The sequence below is a fragment of the Pipistrellus kuhlii genome, unplaced genomic scaffold (genome assembly GCF_014108245.1).
Source record: "Pipistrellus kuhlii isolate mPipKuh1 unplaced genomic scaffold, mPipKuh1.p scaffold_m20_p_1, whole genome shotgun sequence".
In the NCBI taxonomy this organism is placed as follows: Eukaryota; Metazoa; Chordata; class Mammalia; order Chiroptera; family Vespertilionidae; genus Pipistrellus; species Pipistrellus kuhlii.
The window spans coordinates 31,246,264-31,261,903 of NW_023425404.1; the positions used below are offsets into that span (position 1 = coordinate 31,246,264).

Below are 15,640 nucleotides of genomic sequence, written 5' to 3' on the forward strand. Positions count from 1 at the left end.
TTTCTTAATATAAATGTCTTATTGGTGGGATCCAAATGAATGTTTTTTGATTCCCTAGGCCAGTAGGTAAGATATGAACTGCCACAAAAATCCTACCCAGTCTGCAAGTACCCTTCACCACTCTTTCTCTCCCCCCTCCTGCCTTCAGTACCGTATCAGAGATTAAATAGCCTTTCAATTGATTAAATAATAGCCTTTCAATTAAGTAACTTTTGCTGCTAATGGCCACTTCCTGAAAATAAGGTAATTCTGGGCTCACCTTCCCTCCAGGTGGTGCTCCAGCTCCAATTTGAGAGTTTGAGCAGAGACAGCTTGCCTTATAATTATAAAATATAACAACTTCGTCTGCCTTATTTCTTGGTATTACCTTTTCCACACTTTTCCTCACCTAATTCCAGAATACTTTCTGACTAGATAAAATTCTAGCACTATGTGGCCAATACAAAGATTCTCTGTAGAATGACCAAGAATGGACTTCAGCAAGAGTGTAAAAAAAAAAAAAACCCCTCTTGTTCTCCTTCAAAACAGGTGTCTGCTCCTTCTCTTCTTTGAGGATCCCCCACTATCTCCTTGTCCCTGCAAATGGTGGCTTCCACTCCCATGCCATTGCTGTCATTCCAGTTCTCTACAGCCTGTAAAGGAATGCCTCCTGAGGCACTAGCAGAAGTGTGCTTCTCTTAACTCAGGATTATTTGTCTTTTTATTTTAAATGTTTTTTAATTGATTTTTAGAGAGGAAGGGAGAGGGATAGAGGTAGTGACATCAATGAGAAATATCACTGATTGGCTACCTCCTGTAGACCCTCTCTAATGGGGATGGAGCCCAAAATGGGGGCATATGCCCTGACTGGGAATGAAATCAGTGACCTTTTGGTTCATGGGTCAACCAACACTCAATCACTGAGCCACACCAGCTGGGCTATTTGCCTTTTTAAAAAGCCCCTTTAATACAGAAAAATCCTTCAATGCACTATTGTTGTAGATATACTGATATTCAGAGGAATTGGGACCTTTACTCTGGCATAGAAACAGGTTAGCAAGAAAACATAAAAGCTACGTATGCCACAAAGGGAAATGAGAGGAAAAGTGATCTTAACTACTTTGCTTTTTTCCACCAGAGTGTTCCTAACTACAATCTGATAGTGGGCTTCATTAATCAATTCACATCAAGTATCCTTAAAGGGTAACAATCTGTCTGCAAAAGGTTTGCTCCTTATGCACCCAGCACCACTCCCAAATCCATCCATGAAAACTGTATTTCACAAAGAAGATAATAAAGGAAGATCCTTGTTCACCTCTTTGGAAAGGCTGCTAAACTCTGGTCTTAACCCTTAAAAAATGAGGCCAGAACAGTCAATTTGCAGACCTTACTATATCCCAAATTCAACATGACAAAATGAACCTTCTCATTATCCATACCTATGAGCCCACACTTTGAAGGGGTTTTTGAAACAATGTGGTACAAACCTCTTACTATACACTAGTGGCCCTGGTGCAGGAAAGTCATGCATGGGGGAGGATAGACAGGGGAACCCACACCCTCTCCAATCTGGGACATCCCTCTTGCAATACGGGACCACTGGCTCCTAACTGCTCACCTGCCTGACTGCCTGCCTCATCACCCCTAACCATTCTGCCTGCCAGCCTGCTTGTCCACAATTGCTACTGGCCTTCTCGCCTCCAATTGCGCCCCCCTCCCCTGCTAGCCTGCTCATCCTCAACTGACCCCCCTGCTGGCCCAATCACCCCCAACTGTCCTCTCTGCTCCACAGGCTTGCTCGCCCCAATGGTCCCCCCAGTTAGCCTGATCACACCCAACTGCCCTCCCGACCTGGCCCGATTGTCCCTAACCACCTCTGCCTCAGCCCTGCTGCCATGGCTTTGTCCGGAAGGACATCAGGAAGGTCTCCTGCTCTAATTAGCATTTTACCCTTTTATTACAATAGTATAGAAGATGAGGAACGTGAATTTCACAGCAGAACCTATTTCTTTATCATTTCTATGACCCACTGACTCTCTTTTCACTTTGTTAATGCAAAGATGTGGTTACTAGATATCCCTACACATTATTCCTGGGTAAACCTTAAATATAAAATAATTCTCATTAAATATATGCAAAGATTTCCTTCATATCACCTATAATTCCTTAAACATTTACTTAATGAAGTTTTAGAAAAAGATTCTTTCATGTACTGATTTTACAAAGTTAATTTTAAGATCAGTAAAATACAGAAAAATATAGATCATGACAAAGATATTAAATTACTCAAGTCTGGATTTATGATAGTTCATAAAACAAGGATTTCAGTATTTTTAATGTTCTATGATAAGCTCTAATAAAAATTAAAAAACAGACCCTAAAATTTCTTGAATTGAGAATATACTACTCTAACCTTTATCAAAATAGTTCAGCTGCACAAATGAAATAAGTTTATTATACGTACTTAAAGCTCTAGAATGATCCGGATTCCTTATTCCCTTTGCTCGTAACCTCTGAAGAAGAACTGTTGAGGACAACTGTTTTACAAGATAGACTGCCATGGAATAGTTCTGGAAAAAAAAAAAGATGTAGAACACAAACAACATATGTAAGTATTACATATATTTTAATCCCACAGTGATAGGGAAAGAAAACTAATTCTTGTTAAAACACCTGCTGTGTGTCATATACTACCTTAGATGTTTTCATGAACAGTAATTCATTTAATCCTAACCAAAAAGCTGCTGAGGTGGTCATAAAACTACTCTGATGGATGAGGAAAGTGTAGCGTACAGAAGTAAAAGAACTTGCCCTAATTTTGCAACTTTTAAGCGATAAAGCCAGGTTTCTCATGCTCCTATATTAACTAACTACTTATGCTTGAAGCTAATCAATTTAAAGCATGTATGTAAACCAACACCAACCCTGGATGGTGTGGCTCAGCGGTTGAACATCAACCCAGGAACCAAGAGGCTACCGGTTCGATTCCTAGTCAAGGCACATGCCTGGGTTGTGGACTCAATCCCCGGTGGGGGCTGTATAGAAGGCAGCCGTTGGATGACTTCCTCTCTCATTGATGTTTCTATCTCTCTATTCCTCACCTTTCCTCTCTCTCTAAAAATCAATAAAAATATATTAAACCAAAATTAAACCAACACTAATATGGTATATCAAAGTCATCATGAACCAGAAGGTAATAGATCTATGTAAAATAGTGCTTATTTGAAAAATTACAAATTAGATTGGCTTCCTAACCTAAGTCTAATTAAACTCTCTCCACGCCTTTAACTGTTCTTCAAAAAATCCTACTTGGTTCATTATCACAACAAGCAGAGGGAATATTAAATATTTTCAACAAGTAGCTGCTAGTTTGGGAAATGAACAGATGAATATCCATTACCCGCAGATGGACCACCCAGATATGGAAGAAGGAAAGGGGGACAAAGAAAATAGTTAATCAACAAGCCAAGGCAGAGTGAAGGGCATGTGACTGAGTAAGAGGAAGAAAGAAGGGCGGAGGCTTATGAAGGGTAAGAAAGACAAATGAGAAGGCCCACTTTCCATTTGATGTTGGAATCAAGAGTAAGATCAAGAGACTTGGAAAGAAGCAAAAGAAAAAATAGTTACTGCCATGTTCTATCTTACACTTACAGTTTTCAAAGCACTAAATATATACTATCTACTTCATTTAAACCTTGCAGAAGGACTATTAAGAAATCAGTAAGGTAAGTATATTTCTAAGTGAAGGGTTGAAACAAAGGCACAAAAAGGTAAGTGATCTGCTCATGCTCATGCTCATGCATCTGCCTGATGATAGAGTCGGCACTAGAAACCAAGAGGAAAGACTAGGGATGTCAGGAGAATGGACTTAATAGCCAAGGCCAGTATACTTCTCTGCAGTTCTTACTTTCACAAACCCTGTTTGCTTTGACTCTCTTAACCTAGTCCAAAGTACATTTCAACTTTCAGTTACTTCCACAGTTTTAAAAATGCTTTCCCTAACTTTTTTGGCAACAATTAGAGCTCAGGAACCTATCCACGTTCACATGTTCCAGGGGGAAAGATAAAGTGTCAAAGCTAATTTACTTTCACTAATAAATTTAAAAATTAATGAGGTACAGGTAACCTTAAAATTTACCTAAATTTTAAGCATACAACGTACCAATCTAATATTAAATTGAAAGGCTTCTTTTAGGGGAAAAAAAAAAAATCCTTATTCACCTTTATTATTTATTTGATTAATGTTTCAAATATGATAAAAACTAGAGAAATACTAATTAACACTGTGAAATTATGTACTGACAGCTTGAATCTTCAGAACTAGGGATTACCCTAAGGCTTTATATAAAATTTTAGAGAAAGATCAAGTAAAAACCACAACTACAAGTTCAGTGAAAAGGTATGCTCACTCTAGTTGAAACATGTACCCAAATAAGAAAAAGAAAAAAAAAAAGCAGCAATAGGAAAAATAACATCAGATATTAACAAATGCCACTTGTACTGAATTAAAATTTATACCACATGAAGGAAATTCAGTAGTAAACCCCCTAAAACTTAATGGTGGTCCAGTATCTCTTCTAGGTAAATTATTCCAACTAGCCCTTCAAAGTACTACCTAACTCCAACTATTAATATATATATTAATCTACCTAATATATATATATATATATATATATATATATATATATATATATATGGTATATATAGCATTACACTGAAGTTTTTGTCAAATGCTTTTCAAAAGTCTTCAAAACTGTCTATCAAGTTCATAGAATATTTTCGCCATCTATAATAATAAAAGCGTAATATCCAATTAGACCAGACCTCCCTCCAGAGGACCTTCCAGACAAAGCTGGGGCTGCTAGGGAAGCCCGGTCTGGGGTGCCAGCAGCCAGGGGAAGGGAGGCCTACTCTTGCACAAATTTCATGCATCAGGCCTCTAATAATTAACAAATAATCTACCCCATTAAGTGTTCTTTATACCAGTATCTAAGTAACTTCTCTACAATAAGCTTTTAATAAATGCTAAATGCTGTGACTACCTGATGTAGGATAAGAAGTTACAATACAGTATTTTTATAAGTTGAATTAAAACTAGTGACAACCTAAATTATCTTTTGGACTTTCAACATTTTACTTCAAAACAAAGATCTCCAACATGTAGATGGGGGTCTACACAAGGTCTTACCTTGCCTGGTACACCTTCAAACCACTGAAAATACTGTCTACTATCTGAGTATGGGAGGCTCAGAGTTATCTTATCCCCCCCCTCTTTTGGTGTTACATATCAGCGACCACATTTCTCTTCTCTCCCACGGTGTCAGCCTTGTGTATAGTTCACTCTAAACACCCTGGTGTTTACTACACTTCCCTGCTAGATTATCCTTTTCACAGAGAGACAAAAAAACAAACATTTCAATACCCTCTTCGAAAATGGCAAAGGAAACAAATATAATAACCATGACAGATGTAAAAAAAAGATTTTGATAAAATTCAAAATCCATTTCTCACAAAGATATCCAGTAAAAGAGGAATATAGGGATACATCAGATATAATTAAACTTATCAAAAACTAAGTTATTATAATACTTAATGTTATGACACTAGTAGTACTCTCATTAACATAAGAAATAAGTGAAGAAATGTCCATCAGCACTCATGTTATTTGACATTGTTTTGAAGGTTCTAGCCAGCACAACAGAACAAGAAAATATGGCATAAGTATTAGGATTATCATTATTTGTATAACGATGCATCTCAAACTAAAAATTACCTACCCAGACACCAAGAAACCAACTAAAAAGCTACTGAAACCAATATATGAGATTCGGCATTAAGTAAATATTCAATAATAATTGGCTTTTAAATAAGTCAACAATAAATAAGATTTAGGGGAAGTAATACAGGAGTACATCTCACTCTCTGCGATTACTTCTCCTTAAAGCCCCTATTTCCTCACTCTCAGCCGACTTACCTCACTTCCTATCCCACAAACATAAACAAGTAATCAAATCAGAACTTACTCACCTCTCCAGTATCAATGATATACCTTATCTAGTCCTTTTATTTTCCAATATATAAAGCTGTGCCTCCTAACTATCCTGTGTTACGAGGCAGTTTACTATTGACTATCCTTTCTGTTTCTCTTGTGTACTTACGGTAACCTCTTCCTCTCAAAAGGGAGAGTCTTTAAAACATGTTAAAGACTCTCCCAATAAAATAAAAAATACTTTTCACATCTCCCTCCAGCCACACTTCTATAACTCACTCTCTCTACTGCCTCCTCTCCCCCTGGTCGCCATCTGGCTTCTCCTCCCACCATCCACCAAAAGAGCTCCTGCTAAATAAAGCTGCCTTTACATTACTAATCCAAAGGGCATCTTTTAGACTTCAATATTCTTGATTTCTCAACGTCTGTTCACTACTCCTCACCATCTCCTTCCTTTTTGAAACCCTTAGCTTCTCATACTCAACCTCTCAGGCTCATTGTGTATGTTGCTTGTCCCCATTCTCTGCACTCTACCCACAGTGTCTCCCTTTCAGTTCCTTGGAAACAGCTTTTGTGCTGTTGTGCAGGCTGTTTCCTTTGAACCTTTTGCCTGATTCCTTTTACTCTTCTCTCAGCTCTTGGCTCTGTAACTACTTCATCACGGAAGCCCTGCCTGACCTCTCTCTCTCTAGTTCACAATACCCTTTAATGCAATCTAAAAATCACCACACACCTCTCCTTTATAGTACTTAAGATAAACAAGTTCACCTTTTTGTGTGTGACCACCTGGCCCCTGGATTTAAGGCTCCAAAAGAGCAATACTTTTTTTTCCTTGTAGAGTGCATGCCATACAGTAAGCATTCAATAAATTTCAAATGAATTAGTGAATAGATATGAGCGCATATCATAAAACTGAAAGAATAAAAAACAATGAAATTGTTCCAGAAAAGGAACAATATTTAAAAAGTTCATTAACATACCCAGGATAAATAAAAATCAAATATTGATGACTTCTCAATTGGCATTTATTTAGTGGTATTAGAACACAACTGTCTGATTAAAGGTGAAAGTAAATTCTTATTTCATACCACACATAAATTTATAATGGATTACATATTTAAGATAAAACAAGAAAACTTCAAAATTCTAGAAAAATATAAAGAAGTATTTATGTAATCTTGAGAAGGGCTGATAGACTAAGCAAGCATTAATGGGGGCGAGGGGCAAACACTATAAAGGAAAAAACTGGCTCCATAATAATTTAAATCTTCCATACATTAAATCTTCCACATAAATAAAAATAAAAGGCATACAAACTAGAAACTAATATTTGCAACATGTCAAGGAAGTGTTAAGTCTTAATATATTAAGAATTTATAAGTCAATAAGAAAAACATCAATAGAAAAATATGTGTGATTTTAAAATGTAAATAATCACAAACACAAAGTATGTTAAATGTCAGTAATAATAAAAGGAGTATTAATTAAAGCAATGTGGTGCCATTATTTACCTATTAAAATTGATAGAGTTTTAAAAAGATAAAATTTATATTGACAGGGTATGAATTAATAAGCATGAATAAACATTGGAAGTCAGAGAATTTGTACATCTTTTCATAAGGCAATCTATTAATGTACACAATATTTCTTAAAATTCTGTATGCTCTTTAACTTAGTAATTCCATTTCTGGAAATTTACTCTAAGGAAATTATCATGTCCATATGCAAAACTATAGCTACTAGTGTGGCCTTTAAAATGTTCTTTGAAATAGCAATGAATCATTCAATAAATCAAATACCTGCTCAACAATTGGGAATAGGCTAAATTATAGCATTTTCAAATTAAAATATAATATAGTCATTTAAAATCATGTAGATGAATATATAATGACATAGGACGACATTTATGATAAACTGCTGAGTAAAAGGGTCAGGTTATAAACACCAGATACTTCACAATCCCATTTTTTAAGTGGAAACATATTGAAAATTCATTGAGACAAAAACTAGAGACCCGGTGCACAAAATTCATGCACAGGGGTAGTGTCCCTCAGTCCAGCCTGCACCTTCTCCAATCTGGGACCCCTTAAGGCCAGGCCTCAACGGGTGGTTTGACATCCCTCTCACAACCCAGAACTGCTGGCTCCCAACTGCTCACCTGTTTCTGCCTGATTGCCCCTAAGTGCTTTTGCATGACAGCCTGATCACCCCCTAACCACTCCCCTGCCAGCCTGATTGACACCTAACTGCTCCACAGCTGGTTCAATTGCCCCTAATTGCCCTGCCCTGCAGGCCTGGTCACCCCAAACTGCCCTCCCCTGTAGGCCTACCCCCCATCAACTGCCTCCCCTACAGGCCTGTCCCCACCCCCAACTGCCCTCCCCTTTAGGCCATGTTGTGGCAGCTATCTTTGACCACATGGGGGCAGCCATCTTATCTTGGAGTGATAATCAATTTGCATTACTCTTTTATTAGATAGGATAAGTCCCTTTGCCAATCATTTTGCAATATCATTCACATATAAACTCAAGTAGCCATGGAGATTAACCCTTTCTTATAAAAAAAAACACAAAAAAACTTAGTAGAAAAAAAAATTAACTTACTCTTCCAATTTCTGCAGTCCAAGAAACAACAATGGTGTTTGGTACTGTTGTGGACAACCGGACAAGTGAGGTGATATTAATTGGTCGGCTGGGTCGCTTTGGTTCCACACCATTTTTAGTAGGTGGAAGATAACCCTACAGATGAAATATAATTTATTCCTATTTATTATCTCTACAATTTCAATTTCCATTTTTTTAAAAATCCTAATAAACTATGTACTAGAATATATGAATATTTCCATTAAAAAGGAGAAGCAAACGTTTACAAGTTTCCCTAAATAACCCTGTAATCTCATTATAGTAAGTTTGAGAAAAATACTGGTGATAGATCTCAAAAACCTCTAAAATTAAAGAAAGAAGATGAATTCATAAAGAGCTCAGGTAAGTATATAAGGAATATTGGAAAGTTGACACTCTCTCCCTCTGTTTAAGGCATGGTATTCTTCTACTCTTCCACAGGCTTCCAGGTGCACATGAATACAGTTGAGGTTTTGTTGAAACACTTATTCTTCCAAAATCCAGTACAGTACTAAAGATACCACACCTAACTCCAAGTCCTAGATTTTGTCTCCACAGCCAATGTCACAGCTGTTAATTATACATAGTTGGTACAAGTGTTTCACTCAGTGAATATATATCCAAAATAAAGATGTTTCCTTAATGAAAAACTATAATTAACAACAGCTGTGGTGACTTAATTGATAGCTATGTTGGCAATGCATTTTAAAAAATAGCTTTTAAGACTTACAGGAAGGCTGCAAGGTTTTGTATTCACTTTCACACAAAGGTTGGGTGGGAAATGATCTTCTTGTGGACAACTGGTTTCTGATAAACAAAACCTAAACAATAAAGAAAAGTTTAATTTCCTTTATTAAAGGATGACCTCATTATTTTTAAGTAGCTAAACTAAAAGATAGCCAAACTTAATTTAAAAAATGATCAAACCAGACACTTCAAAGAATGAATAAGTATATTTAAACAGGTTTAAGAGAAATAGTTCTGTAAATGTAGAGTTTCAGTGACCATGGCTATCAACCTGTTGTCGTCTGCATAATGCTTCCAATCCCAAGTATGTTCAAAGGTAATGGGGAAGAGGAGGTGGGGGGATGAGGTTTTGTAGTTGAATAAATTTAAGCAATTCTGAATCAAAAAATAACATTAGGTTTCCTTAATATAGAACTTCTCAGAACTAGGGTAACATGCACTATAACTTTTTAAGAGGGAAATATAATACACACTATTTCCCAACTTCATTTGCCTGTGAAACTTTGTGTGTTTTTTTGTTTTTTTGTTTTCAGTGGAATGTTTTAAGTTCATCCCAGAACTAATTCTATCCACTAATCAAGGCACTCCATTATTCCCGGAGAACTGAAGATGTTGAATAATATTACTTATCATATATCCACATGTATTTAGAATACTATTTTAGAAACTCATGAAAATATTTATTTCTAAATTAAATGCATATAACCTTTTGGGAAAACTCAACGCAACTATATAATTTATAAATTCTCACTCTACTCATTTTTATATAGATCAAGAAATAAATTATTAATTTACTATTTAACCCATCTGTTCTTAATTACTTCCTTATTCCCAATACACAGATGAGGCTCATTCCTCTCCACCTTTCTATCTCAGACCATTTTGGTTTTTGTTCACCCGAGACACTAAGTTCCTTATCTACAGTAGTTTGCCGCTTATGCAGAAAAAGCCTTTGATCTCATAAAACTTGGTATTTCTAGAGAGCTGGCCACTGTATTTAAACATATCATTAGCTGGAGCTTCTCAACCCACTAAGGGGTAACCAAAGTGGAAATGTGGTTAGATATGTAATAAATGATTTACTGTATTAAAATCTAAACTGGATAAAAATTAGGGCATTTCATAACAGAAGGTTTCCCCTTGCCCAAACATCTAAACCCAATATTTTTAATATATTTAAAATTAGGCAAGTTAAAAAATTTCTTTACAGAATATTAACTTTTAAACTTTGCATATATACTGTAGTTAACACTGTACCTTAACTGGACCTGCACTGTGAAGTCACATTTGGTCCCAGAAATATCCCTAGAAAAGACAGAATAAGAACTACAATTATTTTTAAAATATGCAGATGAAAGCTGACTCAAAGACACTGTTACTACTCCAGAAAGTTCTTCAAATTATCAGATACAACTGTTTTAAGGGTAACTAATACTATAATAGTATTTTTAAAACTATTAATTGCATGACATTAATGCCTAATTCACTTATAGACTAAACTGGATTTAAAAGCCAAGCTGCAAGTTACACTTGAAGACAACTTACATTGAACTACTGATTTGCTGCACTTGTTGTGGTGTCAATGCAAATGCAAAACAGGTTTCTCGAAAGCGTTGACTGTTGTCTGATGCTAAAGAAAAAAAAAATTATACTTTTAGTTACCTTCAAATTCATCAATAAAGAATACAACAAAAATAATAAAATAAATAACAAATCACATGCTTTTAATCAACGGGAATGTACTCTAGAGTTTAGGTTAACATGGCAACTAAGCACTTTTTAAAATTATATATTTTTTTATTTCAGAGAAAAAGGGAGAGATAGAAAGAGATAAAAACATTAATGATGAGAGAGAATCATTGATTGACTGCCTTCTAGATGCCCCAATCTGGGGGTCAAGACTGCAACCCAGGCATATGCCCTGAATGGGAATTGATCTGTGACCTCCCGCTTTATAGATCAGTGATCAACCACTAACCCATGCCAGCTGGGCACAACTAAGCACTTTTAAAAAACAAGAAACCTGCCAGCTGTAATACAACAAAAATAGGCACAAAAATGGCTAATTCCAGAAGAAATATCAGGATTCAGAAAATATATAATAAAAAAAAAATCCTAATAGCCCTAGCCGGTTTGGCTCAGTGAATAGAGCATCGACCTGCAGACCAAAGGGTCTTGGGTATCATTCTGTTCAGGGGCACGTACCTTGGTTGCAGGCTCCTCTCCAGCCTGGGGCCCTGGTCGGGGCTCGTGAAGGAGGCAACCAATTAACACATCGATGTTTCTCTCTGCCTTTCCCTCTCTCTTCTACTCTCCCTAAAAATCAATGGAAAAATATCCTTAGGTGAGGATTAACAACAACAAAAAAATACTAATAAAAGATACACACACACACACACCCACACACACACACACACTAAGCGGTAATATGCAAATTAGCTAGGGGTCACAACCAGCTCAGGAGACTGCATCATGACTGCTAAGGGACTGTGTGTGGCCCCCACCCCAGCAGACACACACCAGGGGTGGGGGGGCATGCTCCGAGTGGCCGTGGCGCAGCTTGGCTCGGAGCATGACCCCAGTGGGTGGCTGGAGCAAAGCAGCCAGGTCCTGGGTGCCTGAGGGAAGCAGGAGCCGGCAACCAGGGGAAAGAAAGCCTATTCTTGCACGATTCGTGCATCAGGCCTCTAGTCCAATATAAATGTCTAAAAAGCACATTTGTAAATAAAATATGCTAACATTAAGTTTACTTAAAATAAAACATAAACCCATTTAAAGATATGGTATATGGTTTCTGAGCTAAATAATAAACATACTCATCTTGAGATGTGCACAGGTAAGATAACATTTAGTCTTTAAGATAAATTAATAATTTTATAATCTCCTAACTATATACCACTCAAGTTTTAGCCAATAAATATCATATTAAATATATAATTTTTCCTATGCTTAGATGACTTGACTTCAGAGTCTGCCTGTGGTCACTATCTCAAAGATGCAAAGACATACAAGGAGAAAGGAAGGGAATACAGAAAAGAAGGGAGGAAGAAGAAGGAAGGTGGGGAGAGAGAAAAGAGCAACAGAGCAGGTAAGCAAGCACAGGTCAGGGATCCAATACAGTATGCTGTATGAGCAACAACAGTCTCTTAGCTTTTAATACATGCTACATATGGCCGGCATAACTCAGTGATTGACCGTCAACATATGAACCAGGAGGTCACAGTTTGATTCCTGATCAGGGCACATACCCAGGTTGTGGTCTCAGTCCCCAGTAGTGGGCAGCCAATTCATTAGTCTCTCTCAGCATTGACATTTTTATCTTTCTCTCCTCCCTTCTTCTCTGAAATCAATAAAAAAATATTTAAAAATAACTTTAAAAAAAATCAATGGAAAATTATCCTCAGGTGAAGATTTAAAAAAAAGGAAATAAATGTCAGTTTAAACTGTACTTTTCCAGAGTAATTTTTTAGAACTAAAAGATCCCTATAAGTATTAATCAAGGAAACTCCTGACCTGTGGGCCACTCAAACCTGTGCAATAAAAGCAGCTTGCTTAAACTGTGTTTGATCCTAGTTGCAAGCAACACTTCCTCCAAAACTACCATCAACTGAACTGCAGTATGTGATGCTGAAAATCTCATAATCATATACATATATGACTATGAGAAAAAAAATGGAAAAGAGCTTTGATGTTCTCTCATCTCAACATAGGAATATCTTATTTATTTACTTACTTACTTACTTACTAGAGGCCCGGTGCACAAATTCTGTGCTCTTGGGGTGTGTGTGTGGGGGGGGGGAGCTGTGGGAGAGGGTGTGAGAGGGGATGTGTGCGTGCGCGCCCCTCAGAGAGGCGGGAGAGGCTCCTGCCACCGATTCTGTGCTTGCCAGCCAGGAGTGGTGCTCCCCCTGTGGGAGCACACTGACCACCAGGGCCCAGCTCCTACATTAAGTATCTGCCCCCTGGGGGTCAGTGCGCATCATAGCAACCAGCCATTTCACCATTTGGTCTATTTGCATATTAGGGTTTTATTAAATAAGATTTTTAATTTATTTCAGAGAGGAAGGGAGAAGGCAAGAGAGATAGAATCATCAATGATGAGAGTCACTGATCGGCTGCCTCCTGTACGGCTCCTACTGGGGATCAAGTCTGCAACTCAAGCATATGCCCTTGTCCAGAATCAAACCCACCACCTTTCAGTCCGCAGGTTGACACTCTATGCATTGAGCCAAGCCAGCTAGGGCAGGATATCTTTTAAAGGCCAGGTTTGTGTTTCTGCTTTCTGTGATATAGGAGTTTTGCTTTATTTTCTTTCTTAAAACGATACTAAAGTAACTTACCAAATACAAATATTCATAGTACTCACTAGATATAATTTCAGATTCATTTTAGAATACATGACTACAGTTAAGTTTTGGACATGGCACATGCAGATTGATTTTTTTTAAAATATATTTTTATTGATTTCAGAGAGGAAGGGAGAGGAAGAGATAGAAGCATCAATGATGACAAGGAATCATTGATTGGCTGCCTCCTGCATGACCCCTACTGGGGACCGAGCCCACAAGCCAGGCATGTGCCCTTGACCAGAATCAAACCTGGGACCCTTCAGTCCACAAGCTGAGGCTCTATGCACTGAGCCAAACCATCTAGGGCTCACATGCAGATTTAGAGAAAGACGATATGACTAAAATAATGAGGCTGTTTCTTGTGCCATATATAGACTCTGTTTTATTACTTCAAAATCCCTATTTACATTCTCTTTTACATACAAACTAGAGACCTGGTACATGAAATTCATGCACGTGTGCGGTTCTTAGGCCTAGCCAGCGACTGAAGCATGAGTCTAGCTTGGAAGAGCGGGTCCCAACTGACCTCAGGGCCCTGGGCAGCATCTGGGCCCCCACACGCCCCACTCTGCCTGAGTCACAGCGCCTGAGTCCCCACGCAGTGATGCGGTGAGCAAGGCCGGAAGCCACAGGTCAGGGTGCAACGTGGGCCTCTGGGCCACTCAGTGGCACCACATGGAAGCCAGGCAGGTAGCGTGCTCGCTCCCTGCCAGCCTCGCAGACCACCAGCTCCTGCGCAAATCCATGGGGAGCTTGACCAACCCATGTGGTCCTAGCAGCTGTGAAGCAGGCTCCTCACGGACGCTGGCCCTGAGTGTGGGGGTTTCCCTGGCACACCAGCCCTGGCATTCCAGGTGAAGGTAGCAGGGGGAGTGAGAGCGAGCTCGGCAGACACCTCACATTCTCACTGCACCTCCATCCCCATCACCCCAGCCCCCGGGTAGCTGGTGAGAGGTCAGCGTTGCTGATGCCTGCTATGTTCTGCATGGGCCCCTGCTAGTCAGTGCACATCATAGTGAGCAGTCAAACTCCCAGTCAAAGCAACAATTTGCATATTAGGCTTTTATTATATAGGACTACAGGCCCAGTGTAGGAAATGTATGCACTGGTAAGGTCCCTAGCTGGCCTGGGCCTCCCTTTCCCCGATGCCTGTTGCCACTGCTGGCCAGGGTGGGGCTGGCCAGGGAGAGGGGTTGTGGGCAGTTGACCAGCTGGTCCTGCCCTCTGGTCAAACTCCTGGTTGAATTCCCAGTCTAGGGGACAACTCCATATTAGGCAATACAAGTAATGCTCACAGAGTTACTACTATAAATCTAGAAAAACATCTTTTTTTTTTCTTTAAATATATTTTTTATTGATTTTATACTGAGAGGAAGGGAGAGAGATAGAGTTAGAAACATCGATGAGAGAGAGTCATCGATCAGCTGCCTCTTGCACACCCCCTACTGGGGATATGCCCGCAACCAAGGTACATGCCCTTGACCGGAATTGAACCCGGGACCCTTCAGTCCCCAAGCCAACGCTCTATCCATTGAGCCAAACCAGTCCCGACTAGAAAAACATCTTTTTTATACTATGTGGTTTTAGGCATAATTTCCACCATAAATATCAGTAAAGAATTTATAGTTTGGGTCTTAGATAACAGAGTATTTAAAAGCTTTTCTAAGTGAGTTAAGCTATCATTATCCCTTTCAGAAAAATTCAGGCCAAACAGACTCTTCATACTAAAAAAGAAGTCTTAGAAGTCATCTAAAATAATGACTTCTAATGTTTGGAGCATGCACCTCAATGTGTACATAAGACAATCCATTGGGATACAGGAAAAAACTACCTGTAAAACAGGAGTTTTAAAAAGTTGAGATTATACATAACGTCTGAAGTCTACTATAGTTATTTACAAAAATATCTAAAATTATATATGAAAACGTTAACTTATAAGTACACTAGAGGCCTGA

General features: G+C 38.4%; 1 protein-coding gene across 5 annotated transcripts in view; it reads right to left on the reverse strand.

Annotated features, from left to right (window-relative positions):
- PIAS1 (protein inhibitor of activated STAT 1) overlaps positions 1 to 15,640 on the reverse strand; it is a 106,387-nt gene that overhangs the window by 43,620 nt on the left and 47,127 nt on the right. For all 5 annotated transcript variants that reach the window (XM_036437817.2, XM_045581196.1, XM_036437812.2 and 2 more), the window contains exons 3-7: positions 10,882 to 10,966; positions 10,594 to 10,641; positions 9,320 to 9,410; positions 8,572 to 8,706; positions 2,444 to 2,549 (exon numbers count right to left, since the gene is read on the reverse strand). In XM_036437817.2, the coding sequence (XP_036293710.1) occupies positions 2,444 to 2,549; positions 8,572 to 8,706; positions 9,320 to 9,410; positions 10,594 to 10,641; positions 10,882 to 10,966 (465 nt within the window). The remainder of the gene's footprint in view (positions 1 to 2,443; positions 2,550 to 8,571; positions 8,707 to 9,319; positions 9,411 to 10,593; positions 10,642 to 10,881; positions 10,967 to 15,640) is intronic.